Below are 20,166 nucleotides of genomic sequence, written 5' to 3'. Positions count from 1 at the left end.
TGACACAGAAAATATTCACATGCAGCATAATTTAGAAAAAAAGAAAATAAGCTGTATAGTCTAGTAACTGACTTGCTTAGAAGGAGGGATCAAACAAATATTGCTCTAAGTGGGATGGCCCGGAAATCCTGTGATAAAATAGGATGTATGGGGAAAAAAAAGGAAGGTTATTGATGATCTCGATTCATTGCTTTCTTTCTCTCTCTCTTTATGTGCCAGCTTTCTTTTAATTCCATTTCTCCTTTGTGCCCTGTCCATATGTCCTTGTGATATTTGCCCATTATTAAGCAGTATATACAGTAACTTCATGAAGCCATCTCTTCCCTAAATGCCCTTCAGCAGCGGCTGCAGTTCTTGTTGAGAGCACACATGGACTAAGGGAGGAGGAGACTGTGCTACAGAAGAAAAAATGATACTCTAGGGGGAGGGGGGCGAGCTTTTCCTTCCATGGTGCAGAGTTGTTACTGAAAGGACAGGCAAACTGCAGGATCTCGTTTCTGCTCAAGAAGAGAAGGTACAGACTAATCATTTCCATTTGTCTTTACTCCTTACTTTGCACATGCCGGCCAGTCATAGGTGTGGGGAGCTGTCCCGTCTGGCATAGTGCTGAATCTGTGTTTAAAGGCAGCCTTAACGATAGCAGGATTCTCCAGCTCTTATAATTTCTTCCATGCAATGTTAGCCATGTAATAACAGGCACAGCCTTTGCATAGCTTGTGTTCTCCAGTCACTGTCCTCGCTTTGCTTGTTATCCTGTCTATTTTTTCCTTTTTCTGCTGATACATGCTTTTTCCTGAATACAATACTGTACATTGCAGCATGTGCTGTCTATGAGAGCCGTGTTAAGATTTATTGACAGGCAGGGCAGCACTGGGCATGCAGCATCAGCTGTGTTAGTATTAGACATCTAAATGATACAGGGCAGACACTTGTGAAGTTTTTTTTAATGTTTAACCTATCAGCATTTCTAATTTAGGCAGATATAATATGACTGTAAGATGTCTGCAATAGCTGCAGCCTGCATTTAACTTTTTTGGGTCACAGTCACCCATTTCAAACTCTCCATTCAAATACTGTAGGTGCAAATGTGAAATATCAGGGTTGCTTTTTAGGATATTAAATGAGTCATAATTTAACAGTCTTTGAAGTACCAGCAGAGGGAGTCATCAAGCTGTGGTATATTGAGAAAATGACAATTCTTATCACCTGCAGTGCAGGAGTAGGACTTCTCTGGGATATCATTTGTTGCAGCCCACTAGGTTGTGCAGTGAGGCGGAACACACACTGCAAAAAGAGTGATTTGCTGTTTTGTTACTTATTATTTTAGTATATTGTCGACCAACAAAGACTGAAAAGTGTGAGGCAACATCTTTAATACCATATTTTGTTTATGTGTGCTTTGTATGAACTGTGGTGAAAACAGGCAACAAAGGCTGCATTGTAGTATTTCTATGGGATGTCTATGCTTGTGCTGGCTACATGACTTGCATTTGACCTCTATGAGATAAAAAGGCGTGCTGCTGTTTATTTTTATTACATTTTATTATATTTTTCAATTTTATTAAGATTATAATGGTCAATTGACCTCAGAAAAGTATTTGTGTAAGAAGAATCTTGTTTCTTCAGCATAGGAATTGAAGCAGGACACCTCACCTTGAAATGTCCCTTCAGACACTTCCCACCAGACACTGTACAAAATGCTGTCCAGCAGCCAAAGCAATTCAAAGATACACACCTAAAAGATTACAGAGGTGTTTGTGTCACAGACAGGATACTATTGTGGGTGATTTTAGGATATACTGTAAATACTTTGCATACATATAACATCAGGTTACACTATAGTTTCAAGTATTGAATTCAATTTGTAGCAAACTATTATTTTTCAAGTGCGCTTATATGTGTTTTCTTTGACGTTAACCTTTAATTGATTTCTTGATACATTTGAAATACTTTATTTTGTGTTAGCACTTTCTTGAAAATTGCTGAACTGTATATTCAGTGTAGCCTGCACCAACATGGTAGGTGTTTTTCAAATATGGTAGCTTTTTAAAGATCAATATTTCCAACAGATGTAGCTAGGGTATAGTGAAAGCAACAACATTATTATTTTTGCATGATTTGTAAATATTTGAAAGTATCTATTTTTTCATGTATTACAGGCTAGAACATTAGAACACACAAGCTTACCTGATAGTCTTGCATGTAATATATAAAATAAACTGAGAGGAAGGAATCAAAAGCCATCAGTATGGATTTTGTTATGAAGCAAGCATTGGGAGGTAAGTGCAGGCATCTCCTATTCCGCTATACAGTATGTCAGAAACTTAAGTACAATGCGTCAATTTCCGAAGCTCCTCCCATTCTCTTGTATATCTCTGCACCATGAGCTAAAATGCCAGAGTCACCACCTGAATAGCCAGAGGCAAAACATTTGAGTAAGTTAAAAATATTTTTAGAATATTTCATCAATATTCGAGTCACAAGATAATTCTGATTCCATTCACACATTGCATACTGCTCTTCTCACTATTTAAAAAAATGCAAAACTCTTATATAATTTATTGCACTGGTCCTTTAATTAAATATAATATATATTTTTTATTTTATATAGTAGATATTACATTATTCTTAAAATAATCAAAAACAACTGGGATAAGTAAAAATGTGGACTGCGTAAAACGTACATTAGTTTCCAAGTACAGCATAGTATGAATCATTTTATAGTTCTGAATTTACTGTACATGTTCATTGTACAAAGTGCTTAATATTTCATTTGCCATATAAATACCACCCATCTCATTTGCTTATCAAACTTCACGAATGAAAATGTATCTGTATGGTATACATGAAATTAAGTCAGTAGACTGCTGACGTCCTTAAAGTGCCTGTCAAATGTTTAATTGAGCTTTAGTAAGATGTATTTTAATTAAATTATGACGTGACCCTTTTGTAGCCAAGTCTTAATTGTTAGAAGGGAAAGCAACATACAAGTCCATCTTTGTGTTAAGTGGGCACTTGGTAATTTAGAAAATTATGTATTTGCTTTAAAATGTTATTCCACTGTGGTAATTAGCACCTTCTTCTCTGCCAAGATCACCAGCATTTTCCTGGACAATCACTCACTGCAGCTTTTTCAGCAGCAAAATCATTGTGCCATAGATATGGCTGTTTCCACTCATGTTTTAGGTGCAGTGTCAAATTGTGCACTGCAGTATGTTTGCTTACATGAAATAATGTTTTGTGCAAATCTTTTTTTTAACAATTAGGATAAATGGATTAATTAAGATCTGCTGACTGTAGAAAAACAATCTTGCAAAACCTGAAATAGGATTGGATCCATTAAGCAGACTCCAGATAAAACCATTTGTCAAACCCTTCACTTAGAAAACAGCTATATCGATAAAGAAAATGATTAAAACTCAGTGAACTGTGGTTAAAATGACTTTTATTTCCATTGATTTATGCCAAGGGACTTTTGAAGGTTAAACGAGAGAATCTTTTAAGTTATTTCATTTTAAAATGAGCTAAATGTAAAATGTTTTTGATAATTTTCAAACATTAAAACGAGCAGGACAAAGTTCTAGTCATGTGTAATTACATTATACATTATGGAGTTGGTGTAGAGTTGTTGGCAAAATGAGCATAAATTAATCTATAAAACAGAAATATATCAAAATAGAATATTTTTCTTATATGTCATATACATTTGGTTTGTGAAAAGTTATCAGCACCTGCACCTATCCGATAGTAGGGACTAATATTTTCTGCAGCTTTGCACTGACCCTTTCCCATCCCACCACTGATGTTGCAGTGTAAGTGGCAGAATTGCATAAGTCTGCATAGACCTGTATATGTGTATTCACTTTCTGTGCAAGCACATAGAGCTTTCACACAATGATCTATGCATATTGCAGTAGTGCTCACTCTACATATTCTCCTATGCCTCTGAAAGGTACATAGGGCCTGATTCAGATGTGATCACTGTTGTGCGAAATCGCACAGCGGCCTATTATCAAATGACTGCGCAGGCATATGCGCCACAATGCACATGTGCGTCACCAAACAGCGACAGGAGTGCAAAAATTTAGATTGCACAGTCGTTCACAAGGTGTTTGACAGAAAGCAAACGTTTGTGGTTGGTAACTGCCCGTTTTCTGGGAGTGTCAGGAAAAACGCAGACGTTTCCAAGCGTTTTCGGGGAGGGTGTCTGACGTCAGCTCCAGCCCTGATCAGCCTGATTCCCTCGCACTGGAGGAGTAAGTATTGAGCTACGCACAGACTACACACTGCACAGTATGGGAAAAAGATGGCGAGTGTGATGCAAATGGGTTGGCAGCTGTCCGCTGACTGAGGGGAATTTTTGCACAGCGTACACATGCATTTGCACACTTGCACGGGGCAAACTTTCACTCCTCCTGTGCGGCGACTATCTGATCGCCGGACAGTGTAATTTGCAGCACAGCGATCAGGTCTGAATTAGGCCCATAGTCCAGCATCAGAGAGGTATACCTAAGGTATATCAGGCTCACTTGGTTACTAGTGGCTGTAGGAAGCCTGATTTACTAGCTTTAGCTAATGTGAGAATCCTTAGGGCTAAAGCAGGGTTTTGTGTGTGTGTGCAAGCGGAGAGCCATGCTTTTTACGCCATCATTAGTTTCACCATTTGCACCAGACCCATGTTAGGTGCAAATGATCTGTTTAAAACAGGCTTTCCTTCCTCATACACTTAAGGGCCCTACAGACATGCCGATTCGCCGCCGAGCTGCCCGACGGCGGATACGTACGACGGGCGACCCGGCGGCAGGGGGGCAGTGACGGGGGGAGTGAAGTTTCTTCACTCCCTCCGTCACGCAGCTCCATTGAAGTGCAGGCAAATATGGACGAGATCATCCATATTGGCCTGCATGCACAGCCGACGGGGGACCAGCGATGAACGAGCGCGAGGCCGCGTATCATTCATCGCTGGAGCCTCCACACTGAAAGATATGAACGAGTTTTCGTTCATTTATGAACGAGATCGTTCATATCTTTCAAACAAATCGGCATGTGTGTAGGGCCTATAAGAATTGCTTTAAAAACACACCTATGACACTCCCACAAATCAGGGCGGTTCCGTGCGTTTGCATTGTGGCCTCCCAATTGCCATTTTGAAATGCCAAATTTCCCAGAATGAAAGATCTATGCAAGTTCCGTCTGACTCATAATAGGATGGGGATATTCAAAAATTGGTAACTCGGTCTAGGCGCGTGCGCTGTATGCAACAACTCGCCATTTGCTTCCATACACAGAGTTCTGTCGGACTCAGAATCAGTCCTTATATAAAAAAGGCCAGGCTTAGTAGTCATTATTCTTGCAAAGATTTATGCAAAACGTTGTATTTGAATATAAATCATTATTCACATTAACATACATATAAGTTATTAAAAAAGGTTTGACAGGTATAGCTGTTAGAAAAGCAGCGACAGATGAGAAAAAAAAGTCAGATATAAAATGACTGATATAGAAGATGACTATTCACAAATAATGGTCAGGATGTAATGCCGCCCGAGTTCGGTGGCGTGTGCAGGATGTTTTTTTTGTTTAAAAAGTCAGAGTATGGTCGGCATCCTGCATGGCCACCGAACTGAGGCGGCATTACATCCCGCCCATTCTCTTCGTTTTAGGTAGGATTTCTTAGGATTTACAAACAGACTCTGAAGTGTAGCATTAGACCAATAAACTACAAATTGCACATACAGTAGGACTAATTTTGTATCCCCTGGTTAAGCTCTATTTTGCTGAATTGGGTAGATCTTTAATAGTAAACATTCAATAAAAGGGGGACACAAACCTTGTTTGTCATGAATATTCCCTCCTCTCAACTAGGGGTTTTATTAGATACTGGACCTCCTTGGTGCACTAATCAATGTCATCTCCAGGCCCCAGAGGCATGTTATATGCAGTACAGCCATAGCAACTAACTCATCAGCTGCCTTTGAAACCTTCTGACAGTGCATCTTACATTCACTCCGGCCTCTTAGAAAGAGCACAGCAATTGTGCGAGGAAGCTTGTAAATAATTTACAATTTCTGTATCCCTGCATTAATGTAACTTCAAATGGGATCTGGGCATCTAAGTTCTAACAATATCAATAATACGGAAAAAAAAACCTTTCTCCCATACTGGCTGTCTCAGCATTATTAGAGGAGAAATGTTATACATAGAAACATAGAATTTGATGGCAGATAGGTACCACTTGGCCCACAGGGGATTGCAATCTATTCTGCATTTCTGGGCCCTTTCCATGCAATACAGAAGACCCCAGACATTTCTTGCCATTAGAGTCTACTTCTTTTCAGGTTGTGGAAATTATCATATGGTTTAAACAGATTTTAGAGGATTTCAGAAACATTGTTTTCAATAATGAAGCTGAAACGGTCTTTAGAATGCTACTACAATTTTGGCCTTCATCAATCTACAATGAGGAAGGTAGTGAAGAAATTGAGAATATTAAACTTCATTGATATTTTTTCCCAGGAGAAATCAGTCAAAGAGCAAGAATTACAATAGTCTGGGAGCACACAAAGAACCCCAGGGTAGTAGATAATTATCTTTTGTATTGTTTAATACAAGTGGTAATGAGAAAAGAAAACTGAGAAATGTTATATTCAGAAAATAAATTTAAACCACTATACCCACAGTGTGATGCATGGAGTAGGGAGCATTGTGGTGTTCACTCTTTGTATCCTCAGGTCCAGGCTATAAATAAATGAGGTTACAAATAACTTTACCATCAGATTTTACAGAAAATTATGAGCTGATACTTAATAAATGTGAGTCGTGCAACATGATAATTTCCCCAAACTCAGAGGTAACTTTACAACAGGATGGTTGAATTTGAATAAATATTGTGTTTATGAATGGTCAATATAAAGTCCTGATAAAGTTTTGAACCACAATCGAGGTTGTATAGTTCAGCAACCACTGTCATTTTCAAAACATTATTATTGTAGTCAGTTTCAGCGGCAGCTCCTACTTACATTCAGTAGGGGGGCTGCCGCAGCCAGGAGAAGAGGTGAGCCGAGCCCTGTCAGCCGGGCCCCGTCACTTGCGCAATGGATCTGGCAGATGCTAGGACCAGCGCATGCGCAGATGACATGGTGCGACTGTGCATGCACAAACCCCCAGCTTCTATGGACTATATTGGCTGCAGCCCATAGAAGATGAACTAGGCTGCGCCACAGATACAGCTCTCCGCTTATCGTGACCCAGTGTGACAGTCCCAGAGAGAGGATACACCTTCCAATAGGACTGCCTTGTGTGTCTGTCACTGACAGGTAGCACTTCCAATAGGAAGTCACAGTGAAGCCAGTGCAGTCATGGACTGCATCTAGCTCAAGACAGATTTTACCTGGTTGGGGAGGCTGCAGTCCTGCAGCACATAGGTAGAATCTGCCACTGGTCAGTTCCCATTGTCTTCATCGTTCTTGCTTGATGTAGTCCAGTACTGGAGTAGTCCACATGATTCAACTGCTGATGCATTCATCTAATTTAGCTGACATTCCTCGGGCATCTCCATAGGAGCCAAATGTAATAGGATTTCAAGATTGGAATGTTGTTTGGAATAAATTATGAGGAACAGAAAGAATTTGACTTGCGTTATTACATTTAAGAGAAATGCTCAATAATTGTAAAAGTTTGCATGGGCTTTCCAATGGGGCACATTTATGAAAACCCTTCTACAAGAAAATGGTATTTTCTACACAGATCCCAAAGAAAGGTTTTAGTAAGCATCTCCCATTAAATGCTTGATCAGAATGTCCAATACTTGTATTTCTATGTTAGATGCCTAGGATGGTTTCTGTCAAGTGAAACGGAACACTTCAAATCAGAAAGTACTTTGGGAACAATTATAATGTTCTGCAAGACACAGTTCAGAAACTTTGATGTTCCTTGTACTGTATGTACTCTCTGGCTGAGGATCTAAACTGCAGGGAGATGGAGGGGAAGGTTATCAAAGCTTGGAGAGAGATGAAGAGGAAATAAATAAAGTACCTATAAAAACTCTATATTAATAAGCTATAAATCATATTGTTAATGTAAAATGTATTATTAAGTCATAACATATACCAAATTGTAAATAAAAAATAAAAATGGAAAGCTAAATATCAGTCATGAAAAAAGTTCAAAGTTATTATCACTGACCTGGTTTGGGAGTGTTGTGGACTCGGGGCTTCTTCCGATGACCGGGAAGAGGAACCGCCACTGGGTCGTAGTAGAGATGGCCGGATGTAGGTCTTCCTCATGCAGAACTAAGACGGCAGGCGGGAGGCCCAGAGGAATTCTTGTAGGTCTCCTGTAAGACAAGACTTGTAGAAATAATGAAGGCTGGGGTACTGAGATATTGGAGACACTGTGGTATTGAAGGCACTGAGGTACTGGGAGTACAGGGAGTGCTGGGAGACCCTTGGAGGCACGGAGGTGTTTGGAGGCACGGAGGTGCTTGGAGGCACGGAGGTGTTTGGAGACACCGAGGTGTTTGGAGGGACGAGGTGCTTGGAGGCACGAGGTGCTTGGAGACACGGAGGTAACTGGAGGCACGGAGGTGCTTTGAGGCGCGGAGGTGCTTGGAGGCACGGGGTGCTTGGAGGCACGAGGTGCTTGGAGGCACGGAGGTGCTTGGAGGCACGGAGGTAACTGGAGGCACGGAGGTAACTGGAGGCACGGAGGTAACTGGAGGCACGGAGGTGCTTGAGGCGCGGAGGTGCTTGGAGGCACGAGGTGCTTGGAGGCACGAGGTGCTTGGAGGCACGGAGGTGCTTGGAGGCACGGAGGTGCTTGGAGGCACGAGGTGCTTGGAGACACGGAGGTAACTGGAGGCACGGAGGTGCTTGTAGGCACAGGATGCTTGGAAGCACAGGTTGCTTGTAGGCACAGGATGCTTGGAAGCACAGGTTGCTTGTAGGCACAGGATGCTTGGAAGCACAGGATGCTTGCAGGGACAGGATGCTTGGAAGCACAGGATGCTTGCAGGGACAGGATGCTTGGAAGCACAGGATGCTTGCAGGGACGAGGGAGCTCTGGATCATAGCTTCCACAGGAGAAACGAAGATACTCAGGCATCGGATCTCTGCCTGGTATCTGATTTTAAATTCCCCGCCCTAGCCTGATTGGCGGAGCAGGCAGGTGACGTCAGACCTGCTCCGCCTCCTTGCCCTTGCTTGTGATGGCGGCGCCCTTGCTTCCGGGAAGCCGCCGGAGAGCAGCGCCGACCCGCCGCTGAAGCCGGAGACTGACAGGGGAAGAGAGGCGCCGGGCAGACCAGGCCACCCGCAGGGACAAGCGCGGTCGCCGCTGCCCGAGGTTCGTGACAGTACCCCCTCCTCCAGGAGTGGCCCCTGGACACTTCCCGGGCTTAGTCGGATGTCTGGAGTGGAAGATCCGAATCAGACGAGGAGCCGTTACTTCAGTAGCCCCAATCCAACTTCTCTCCTCAGGTCCATAACCCTTCCAGTCCACCAAGTACTGTAATTTTTTATGAAGATAACGAGAGTCCAGAATAGCTTTGATTTCAAACTCCGCTCCAGCTTCTGCCACTACGGACGTTGGCCTTGGGAGTGCTGAGTGGAATCGATTCAGTATGAGGGGACGGAGTAGAGAAACATGGAAGGCGTTAGGTATGCGAAGATGGGCAGGCAAACCCAGTTTACAGACCACAGGATTTAAGACTTGTAGCACAGGGTAAGGACCGATGAACCTTGGAGCGAATTTCATGGTGGGCACCTTCAACCGGAGATTCCGTGTGGACAGCCATACCCTGTCCCCAACTTTATATTGAGGTGCGGCTTGCCGTTTCTTATCTGCAAAGAACTTGTACCGAACAGAAACCTGCTTAAGATTAGCATGAACCTTTCTCCAAATTTGTCCAAAGTGTCGTAGAGTGGACGCTACAGCAGGAACCTCTATTATCGGAAGGCTTGGAAATTCCGGAACACGGGGATGGAACCCGTAGTTGACGAAAAATGGTGATTCCCCAGTGGAAGAATGAAACAAATGGTTATGGGCAAACTCCGCCCAAGGCAACAACTCCACCCAGTTGTCCTGTGAAGGAGAGAGATACAACCGAAGAAAAGTCTCTAGATCTTGATTGACTCGTTCCGTTTGTCCATTTGTTTGGGGATGATAAGCCGACGAAAACTTAAGTTTAATGTGTAGAGTTGAACAAAGGGCTTTCCAAAACCTGGCGGTGAACTGTACTCCACGGTCAGAAACAATCTCTTGTGGCAACCCATGCAAACGAAAATGTTCTCGGATAAACAATAGAGCCAGTTTCGGTGCTGTCGGAAGACCAGTCAAGGGCACAAAGTGTGCCATCTTCGAAAAACGGTCAACGATAACCCAAACGGTGTTGCAACCCTTGGAACAGGGCAAGTCAGTGATGAAGTCCATGGAAATGTGAGTCCAGGGTCTCACAGGGATAGGCAGAGGACGAAGTAACCCTGCAGGAGGCAGACGAGGAGATTTATGTTGTGTACATTGGGGACATGAATTAACGCAATCTTGTACATCCTTCCTCATGGTGTTCCACCAGTAAGACCTTTGCAGAAACTTGTACATCTTCTGAGCGCCGGGATGACCGGAAAACTTGGAGTTATGGACCCACCGTAGTATTCCTGGGCGGAATCTAGCTGGTACGGACATTCTTCCAGGAGGAGGAGCTGGAGTAGTTAAAGCAGCAGAGACAGAAACTGGATTCAGAATTAAACCCCGCTCCGGAGGTTCATCCTCGTCTGTGGGAACCTGTGAACGGGAAAGCGCATCTGCTTTAATATTGAGAGTCCCGGCACGGTACTTGATAATGAACGAGAATCGGGAAAAGAAAAGTGCCCATCTCGCCTGGCGAGGATTCAAACATTGTGCGGATTTGATGTACAGTAAATTCTTGTGATCCGTGTAGATGGTAAACACATGTTTAGCCCCTTCTAGAAGATATCTCCATTCTTCCAAGGCAGATTTGATTGCCAAGAGTTCCTGGTCTCCAATAGAGTAATTTCGTTCGGCTGGAGAGAATTTACGAGAGTGGAAGCCACACGGATGTAATTTCTTATCAGAGGAATGCTGGGAGAGGACAGCCCCCACCCCGACTGAAGATGCATCAACTTCTAAGAAGAAGGGTTCCTCGAAATTTGGTTGTTGGAGAACTGGAGCCGTCGTGAAAGCTAACTTTAAGCGAGAAAAAGCTACAATGGCTTCCGGAGGCCACAAACTAGGATTAGAACCCTTTCTCGTCAGGGCAGTAATGGGTGCAACAATGGTGGAGAAACCTTTAATGAATTTCCTGTAGTAGTTCGCAAAGCCCAGGAACCTTTGTATTGCTTTCAGGGAAAGAGGCTGAGTCCAATCACGAATGGCCGACAACTTTTCCGGATCCATGCGAAGCTCCGTCCCCGAGATGACATAACCGAGGAACGGAATAGATGTTACTTCAAAGGTACATTTGGAAAGCTTGGCGTAGAGATGATTCTCTTGTAAACGGTGTAGCACCTCTTTGACTTGAGTCCTGTGTTCGACAAGATTCTTGGAAAAAATCAGTATGTCGTCCAGATATACCACAACGCTCTGATACAGCATATCACGAAAGATTTCGTTGACGAATCCCTGGAAAACCGCGGGAGCATTACTAAGACCAAACGGCATCACCAAGTATTCGTAATGCCCATCTCGGGTATTAAAGGCAGTCTTCCATTCATCCCCCTCTCGGATGCGTATAAGATTATAAGCTCCTCTCAAGTCGAGTTTTGAAAAAATGCGGGCACCACGAACCCTATCAAATAACTCTGTGATTAGTGGCAAGGGGTATTTATTCTTAATAGTAATGTCGTTTAGGCCGCGGTAGTCGATGCATGGTCTCAACCCCCCGTCCTTTTTCTTCACGAAAAAGAAGCCTGCACCAGCAGGGGAGGAAGAGGGGCGAATGAATCCCTTGAGCATATTGGACTTAATATACTCCGACATGGCTTGAGTCTCGGGAAGAGACAGAGGATATGTGCGACCACGAGGTGGCGTCTTCCCTGGGACAAGGTCAATAGGGCAGTCCCAAGGCCTGTGAGGTGGTAACAGGTCAGCAGCTTGTTCCGAAAATACGTCCTTGTACCCTTGATATGCCTCCGGAATGTGCTCTTCATCCGTTTTGGAGGTAACACGGAGCGGACAAACAGGAGTAAGACAATTAGTGTGACAAAAGGAACTCCAGGACAGAATTTGTGACGACTTCCAATCGATGTGGGGGTTATGACTTTTCAGCCAAGGCATTCCAAGAACCAGATCATGGGGCATTTCTGGGATTACCAAGAGTTCCAAATCTTCCTGATGTAGAGCCCCGACCCGCAGCTTAACTGGCCCCGTGCGCCACATTATGAGACCTTTGGAAATTCTAGTCCCGTTGATAGCCGTCAGTGAAATTGGCCGCTCGATAGGCCGTAACTTTAAACCCAAACTTTGGGCACAGAAGGAAGAAACGAAGTTCCCTGCAGCTCCGGAATCCAATAGGGCTTCACAAGACCTGGAGACTGAATTGGAGACTAGAGTTACTGGAAGCAAGCAGTCCGAAGTTGGAGAAGCTTTTGTCGTAACTCCCAGCTTGACTCCTCCGGAACAAGCTAGGTCTGCCCGTTTCCCGGACGGACTTTACAAGATTTAAGAAAATGATCTGCGGCTCCACAGTAAAGGCAGAGTTTACCCTCACGACGACGCTGTCGTTCTTCCGGAGACAGTCGGGAGCGGTTAATTTGCATGGGCTCATCTGAGCTAGGTGAGGCCACCGGCCTAGGAGTAGGATTCCGGAACCTGGAACGATCCGAACGGTTACGTTCTCTTCCACGCTCCTGCATCCGAAGATCCACCTTGACGCAAAGGGAAATCAAATCTTCTAATGGATCCGGCAGATCTCTAGTAACCAGCTCGTCTTTCAGCCGGTCGGAAAGACCGTTCCAGAAGGCAGCTCTCAGGGCATCATTATTCCAGCGTAGTTCGGAAGCAATGGTCTGGAAATGAACCACGTACTGGCCCACGGAACGGGCGCCCTGCCGAACACGGAGCAAATCGGAAGAAGCAGTGGTCATTCTGCCGGGCTCGTCGAAAATCCTTCGAAAGGACGAGATGAAGTTGGTGTAGTTGGAAACCATGGGATCAGATCGTTCCCATAATGGAGACACCCAATCCAAAGCAGAACCTTCCAACAGAGAAATAATATATGCTACCTTGGACCGGTCTGTAGGAAAGTTGTGTGCAAGTAGCTCGAAATGTACCTCGCACTGGTTCAAGAAACCACGACAATTTTTGGGATTCCCATTATAGCGGGACGGAGTAGGCAACTGAAGGCGTGGAGTGACACCGGCCGATGGTTGAACATTGCTGGCAACGGCAACTGGTGCGACTGCTGGAACAGGAGCCGGAATTACTGAGGCCAGAGACGCCTGAATCTGATCCAGACGCCCGGACAACTGCTGGAGGTACTGCATCACCTGACCTTGTGCTGCTTCCTGACTTTGCACTCGAGAAGCCAGGTTCTGGATGGCACTAGAGTCCGTGTTCCGATCCCCCGAGTCCATGAGGCCTGAGTATACTATCACTGACCTGGTTTGGGAGTGTTGTGGACTCGGGGCTTCTTCCGATGACCGGGAAGAGGAACCGCCACTGGGTCGTAGTAGAGATGGCCGGATGTAGGTCTTCCTCATGCAGAACTAAGACGGCAGGCGGGAGGCCCAGAGGAATTCTTGTAGGTCTCCTGTAAGACAAGACTTGTAGAAATAATGAAGGCTGGGGTACTGAGATATTGGAGACACTGTGGTATTGAAGGCACTGAGGTACTGGGAGTACAGGGAGTGCTGGGAGACCCTTGGAGGCACGGAGGTGTTTGGAGGCACGGAGGTGCTTGGAGGCACGGAGGTGTTTGGAGACACCGAGGTGTTTGGAGGGACGAGGTGCTTGGAGGCACGAGGTGCTTGGAGACACGGAGGTAACTGGAGGCACGGAGGTGCTTTGAGGCGCGGAGGTGCTTGGAGGCACGGGGTGCTTGGAGGCACGAGGTGCTTGGAGGCACGGAGGTGCTTGGAGGCACGGAGGTAACTGGAGGCACGGAGGTAACTGGAGGCACGGAGGTAACTGGAGGCACGGAGGTGCTTGAGGCGCGGAGGTGCTTGGAGGCACGAGGTGCTTGGAGGCACGAGGTGCTTGGAGGCACGGAGGTGCTTGGAGGCACGGAGGTGCTTGGAGGCACGAGGTGCTTGGAGACACGGAGGTAACTGGAGGCACGGAGGTGCTTGTAGGCACAGGATGCTTGGAAGCACAGGTTGCTTGTAGGCACAGGATGCTTGGAAGCACAGGTTGCTTGTAGGCACAGGATGCTTGGAAGCACAGGATGCTTGCAGGGACAGGATGCTTGGAAGCACAGGATGCTTGCAGGGACAGGATGCTTGGAAGCACAGGATGCTTGCAGGGACGAGGGAGCTCTGGATCATAGCTTCCACAGGAGAAACGAAGATACTCAGGCATCGGATCTCTGCCTGGTATCTGATTTTAAATTCCCCGCCCTAGCCTGATTGGCGGAGCAGGCAGGTGACGTCAGACCTGCTCCGCCTCCTTGCCCTTGCTTGTGATGGCGGCGCCCTTGCTTCCGGGAAGCCGCCGGAGAGCAGCGCCGACCCGCCGCTGAAGCCGGAGACTGACAGGGGAAGAGAGGCGCCGGGCAGACCAGGCCACCCGCAGGGACAAGCGCGGTCGCCGCTGCCCGAGGTTCGTGACAGTTATACTGTGGGGTTTATGTAATAATAACCTGTAAGCTGCAGGCTGTGCGAGAATTCTGGCTAGTTTGCCCACATTTTTAAAGCAGCAGTCATTTGAAAGGCAAAACCAGGTTAGTTTTTCCTTTTAAATGATTGTCACTTTAAAATACAGACAGGCTCGCCGGAATTCCCGCACAGCCAGCAGCTCGCAGGCTTTTACATAAGCCCCCAGGGCCAGACTGCCCATTTGGTACTTCTGGCATATGCCAGATGGCCCGATGGTCTGCTGGGTCGGTCCGGTCCCACAGAGAGCTGGGAAGGCCACACGCAGCGCTGCTTATAGCTCTCTGGCTTAGCCGCCCTCCATTCCAAGTATTTGTCTGTAGTAAAAATGGGGCATGCTTTGAGTCCACACCCACCTGACTCGTGGCACGCCCCCATGATGTGTCCACCCCTGGCACCCCTGAAGTGTTTGCAGAAAAGATGGGGGCATGCACTCCTGATTCATGGCATGCCTCCGTGAGCAGTGTCCACGCTCCCCCCCCCCCCCAAAGTGTGTCTGTACAAAAAATGGGGGCATGCCACGGGTCGACGCCCTCCTAACTCACAGCATGCAAAATTAATAGGTGTATGAGAGCCATGATTTAGGGTCAGATAACGTCCCCTCCAAACCATTGCCCTGGTGATCTGTATGATCGTCATACAGAACTCACAAATCCCACCAAATTTACAAATGGACAATCTCACTGAATATGGAAGGGGGTCCCTGGTGTACTTCTGCAACTCCAACATGAGTTAAGGAGGACTGGAAACATTTTATGAAGAACACAGAGACACCTATACCCTCTTGTAAGAAATGAAAAAAAATTTCAACAACTGAGATTCTCTGAGAGGAAATGGGTATATAGGAAAATATTTTTACCCACTGTTGGTCAGTGGTGAAATTGGGAAGAGAACAAAACTTTACCTCAACCAGCAGTTTATAAATGTCAAAGAGAATATGTCGAGGCACTACAGTAGCGGTGCATAGAGATTCAAAGAGTGTGAGGGCCCGGGAGAGTGAGGTTAATTTTCTGGACAGTGTCATACATAATATTTACAATTATATTTAGATACTGGCATAAACAAGTCAGTGGAAATGGGCAGTGCATCCACTAAATGCTTTACAAATTTATGCAAATCTAATTATATTGGCCATATATGAACTGATGGCCTTCTGTCCTAGGCAGAACATTATTGACCCTCCCCTTCTCCCCATTTTCCCTGATGGTGCTGCTATTTCTATATAAAAAATTATCAGCATGCTGCTCTGATGCAGGGGGAGGTGAGTGAACCATAGCTGCAGAGCTGCTCAGTAGCTGTGACAGGGGCTCTGCACGAACTGCCTCCTTCTGTCACTCCAGCTCCCTTGAGTCTTTCCAGCTCCCTTCTGTATCTCCAACTCCAGCCCTTCAGTGTCTCCAGCCCACTTCTGTCTCTCCAGATCCAGCCCCTGCATCGCTCCAGCCCCAGTCACTTAATTCTTGTGTGGCTTTTTCAGCTGCTGCTGTTCTTTACACTGTGGCTCCTCTGCCTTTCACCACAGCTGTGCTGCCAGCTTGGTGTAAAGTCATGACGTCACACATGCTGCACCACAAAAAAATGCACTGGTGACACCTTAAGCAACCGCAACTGCCGGTTCCTTGTACTCTGTACATGCTTGAGCCCTGCTGATCATGGCAGCGCCGCAGGCAGTAAAGAAGAATTTATCTGCGGCACAGGCGCTCCAGTGGCGTCAGAAGGCGGGTGCATGGGGTGCGGCCCGCACCCGGGTGTCCCCCTCGGAAGGGGTGACACCAAAGTGCCAGCTCTTCTGTAGTGACAGGAGCTGAGTGCTGCAGTGAGATAAACCCCTGCAGTACTCGGCTCCTGTCACAGATAAGAGCCGGCACTGCATGCTGAGCAGTCTCCGAGGGCAGCCAGCATCTTCGGGGAAGCTGGACGAAGAAAAAAAAGATCCACAAGATCCACAAGACCACGCCCCTTTCCAATTAGACCACGCCTCTTTTCTGGGCCCCGCTGGGGATGGGAGGGGGGGTGATAATACAGAGTGCGCTCCGGGTGTCACCACACCCGGTGACACCTCTGGGTGGCTCCTCTAGGCAGGTGCATCCCAAGACCATTGTTTCATGCCTGAATGTAGGACTGACAGTTACTAGCAACACTCTTCTCTTTATATTCTATACTTATACACTGTAGTGCACAACAAAGTGTTTACTTTTTCTCATATGAGAGTCTTTGATGTGTAGGGTTCTACTGGAGATACCTGCAAAATCACTGTCCAGCTACACAGCATTATATAATATAATATAGGAACAATGGCACGGTTTTCTGACTATTGTCACAATATAAAAAAAAAAATCAAAGTTCATCTATGAAGTATTATAAGCTTCTGAAACTTCCTTTTTTTATGCTATTGAGGATCAGAGTTAACCAGATAATAATCCACAAGGTCAGACAAACTCATCAAATACTTTTCTTCTGTCCTTCTGATGCACCCCAGTATTACATTCATTGAAACTTGACTGTTTTAGACACAAAGGGCCTAATTCAGACCTGATCGCTAGGCTGTGTTTTCGTACAGCGGGCGATCAGGTCTAAACTGCGCATGCGTATGCATTGCAATGCGCAGGCGCATCGCACAGGTACAAAGCAGATCGCCGCTCAGCGATTGGTTTGTGCGTGTCAACTGACCATTTTCTGGGAGTGGTTGGAAAAATGCAGGCGTGTCCATGCATTTGCAGGGAGGGTTACTGACGTCAATTCCGGTCCCAGACAGGCTGATGTGATCGCAGTGGCTGAGTAAGTCCTGAGCTACTCAGAGACTGCACAAAATCTGTTTGTACAGGTCTGCTACACATGCATTTGCACACTTGCACAGCTAAAATACACTCCCGGCGACTATGCAGGCGATCAGGTATGAATTAGGCCCAATGTTTGCCTATCTAAAAACATAATACATATCTTTCTATCTATCTATCACAAAAATGGTTAGAGCCTACAAAATGTAGATTTTGGCCTGAAACTGTATTTTACTGCAGTTACTGTAGTTTGTACTATACTACACGTAAATTGTCAGACATCAGGAAAGGAACCCAGACAGCATCTGATCAACCATTAAGGACATTGATAGTGTTTATGCTCTTATGGCCAACTCTGATTCTGGCATACTATAAGATAAATTTAAAGCCACGCTGTGCAATCTTTAAACTACTTGTCTGCCTTGTATTAAAGGTAATTGGAAAATACTTGCAGTAATTTAGTGGAACAAATTATTTAGAATTGAAACAAGTTTAACATTATTGTCACTGGTTCCAAAACTTTTTTGAATAATGGTGCCCTAGAGTATAAGGATTTTTTTCACGGTATCCCTAGGCCAAAAGTTTCTTATTCAGAAATTCAGAAAAAAATATTAAATGAAGTAAATTGTGTTTATATGTCATCCTTGGGTTCAGTTATGAGGTGAGGGGCAGGATTCACTTTTGTTTGTCCTCATACTTTATGATTGGAAGCCACAAGCTCTGGATTTGCTTATTACAGCAGCCATGCAACTACCCTGGGTCACCCCAGGGTGCCTAGGGACACAGTTTGAGAACCACTGAATTAGATACAAAAATATTCTCCACAGTATGCAATAAGCCCTTTGAAAATATTTTTTTTAAAAGCTCTAAACTTGAGACACAAATGTTCTATTATATACAGTTTTTACCTGCTGGCTTGCATTGATTACATTGTACGTACCAAATGTATAGTGACAAGCAGTGCAATGTAGGAAAAATAAGAAAGAAAAGGGGCCACTTACATTATCAATGTACAAAATGCAATGGCAATAGATTTCTCCTTTAGTAATGTTATGTACCAATTTTGGCCTATAATGTGCAAATCTGTTTCTTTGTTCACATGGTTTAGTACATGAAGTGGACAATAACAAACTACTTCCAGGGCTGAAGAGATTTCAGGCCCCTGTACTATAGGGTGTGGCAGCAACTCTGCGCATGCTCACACTCCGTTGTGAATACTGGAGTGGCACAGTCTTGCCCCCAAAATAGTGTGCACACCAGACCCCCGGAAAGGCCAAGGTCTAGGTAATTTGTATCAGCTTACACTCCCTCTCGATACCCTTGACTAATACTTGCATACTGTCAGGGAACTGCCTGTTGGAGCTCCTATCTCCTCAGGAAAGTAGGCTACACCCCTGCTACCCCTGCCACCCAGCCGCCCAACCCTGAGTAAAGTGGGTGGACGGAGTGGCTGATGACAAGATTCATGCTGAATTGCATCATCGTAGCCCCCCTCATGTACAATGCTGGTAATCCTAGCATTGTAGAGCGGGGGCATGCCTACAGTGACATTAACTTTCTGCCATTTCCTCACACAAGCCTCTTGTGCTGCATCATGCCCCCTCTCTGTCCCTATGCCAAGCCATGCCACCATGCATAGCCCACAACTGTGTCGGCCTGGCTGTCTCCTCCCGGAGGATGGAGCCATAAAGTTGGCAATTATGCCCTGACTGCGCCAGGGGAATATTTAGATTAGGTTTCTCAGTATCACAAGCACAGTATAAAGTGCAATGAGACCCTTAATTGCCTTATATATTAACATTTTCCGTTTTACTATTAATGGCTAACATAATGCAACCATTCTCATACCTTAACTATTTCATTTGTAGTCAGTTATAAACTTCTACCAAGCTTTGTAGTTACTGTACTTTGCAGCTTCCGGACACAGCTATGTTTAAGTCTATGACTTTCTTCTTTAAAATTGTGTTAGATGACAGGCCTTTGGAAGCCATGGTCACTGGACATGTAACAGTCAAGTCAAGGCTGTATGGCAACCTTTGCAAACTGTGTACTGCAAACAAGTAGCTCCCTGGCCTGCATCTGAAAGATTATGCTCTACATGAGGCCGCTTGTATACAATACCGTCATTGAAATAATTAGCTTACTGATGTCAAAAATGAGCTCTTAGAAATGTACTGTATGTATCCAAATACTTATATACCTCCATCTTTAATATGTCTTTAAAGGCAGTTATTTTCAGGAGTAAATTAATAATGCATATTGTCCCATAATGACAATATCTGATATTAAACCTACTGTAAGCAGGGGTTACAGTGAGGGGGAACGAGGTGGAACTGAGTTCCACCACCTGTAATGGTTGGAGGAACTAGTTCCACCACCTCCATTTCCCTGCACAGTAATTCCAACAGAAAAACCTGCCTCATCATCTCCATCAGTAGAGGATGCATTCGATGTGTATAAGGGGCACTACTGTGGGCATTATGTGTAAGAGGCACTACTGTTGAGGGCATTATGTGTAAGGGGCACTACTCCTGTGGTAATTGTGTTTAAGGAGCACTACTATG

The 20,166-nt window shown here is 45.2% G+C and overlaps 1 protein-coding gene across 3 annotated transcripts in view; it reads left to right on the top strand.

The window, feature by feature from the left end:
• The first annotated feature begins 173 nt into the window (after window positions 1-173).
• The window catches only part of CPLX1 (complexin 1), a 340,570-nt gene continuing 320,577 nt past the window's right edge, over window positions 174-20,166 (top strand). Inside the window, exons 1-2 of one of the 3 annotated variants that reach the window (XM_063914618.1) lie at window positions 174-514; window positions 2,160-2,279. In XM_063914618.1, coding sequence (XP_063770688.1) covers window positions 2,249-2,279 — 31 coding nt within the window. In that variant the 5' untranslated portion in view covers window positions 174-514; window positions 2,160-2,248. Of the gene's footprint in view, window positions 515-1,260; window positions 1,358-2,159; window positions 2,280-2,413; window positions 2,436-20,166 lie in introns of those variants that run through there. The other 2 variants (XM_063914619.1, XM_063914621.1) reach the window with 2 other exon arrangements.

The sequence above is a fragment of the Pseudophryne corroboree genome, chromosome 1 (genome assembly GCF_028390025.1).
Source record: "Pseudophryne corroboree isolate aPseCor3 chromosome 1, aPseCor3.hap2, whole genome shotgun sequence".
NCBI lineage: Eukaryota > Metazoa > Chordata > Amphibia > Anura > Myobatrachidae > Pseudophryne > Pseudophryne corroboree.
The sequence above is the reverse complement of the archived record's forward strand: the minus strand, read 5'-3'. Positions and strand labels throughout refer to the sequence as shown.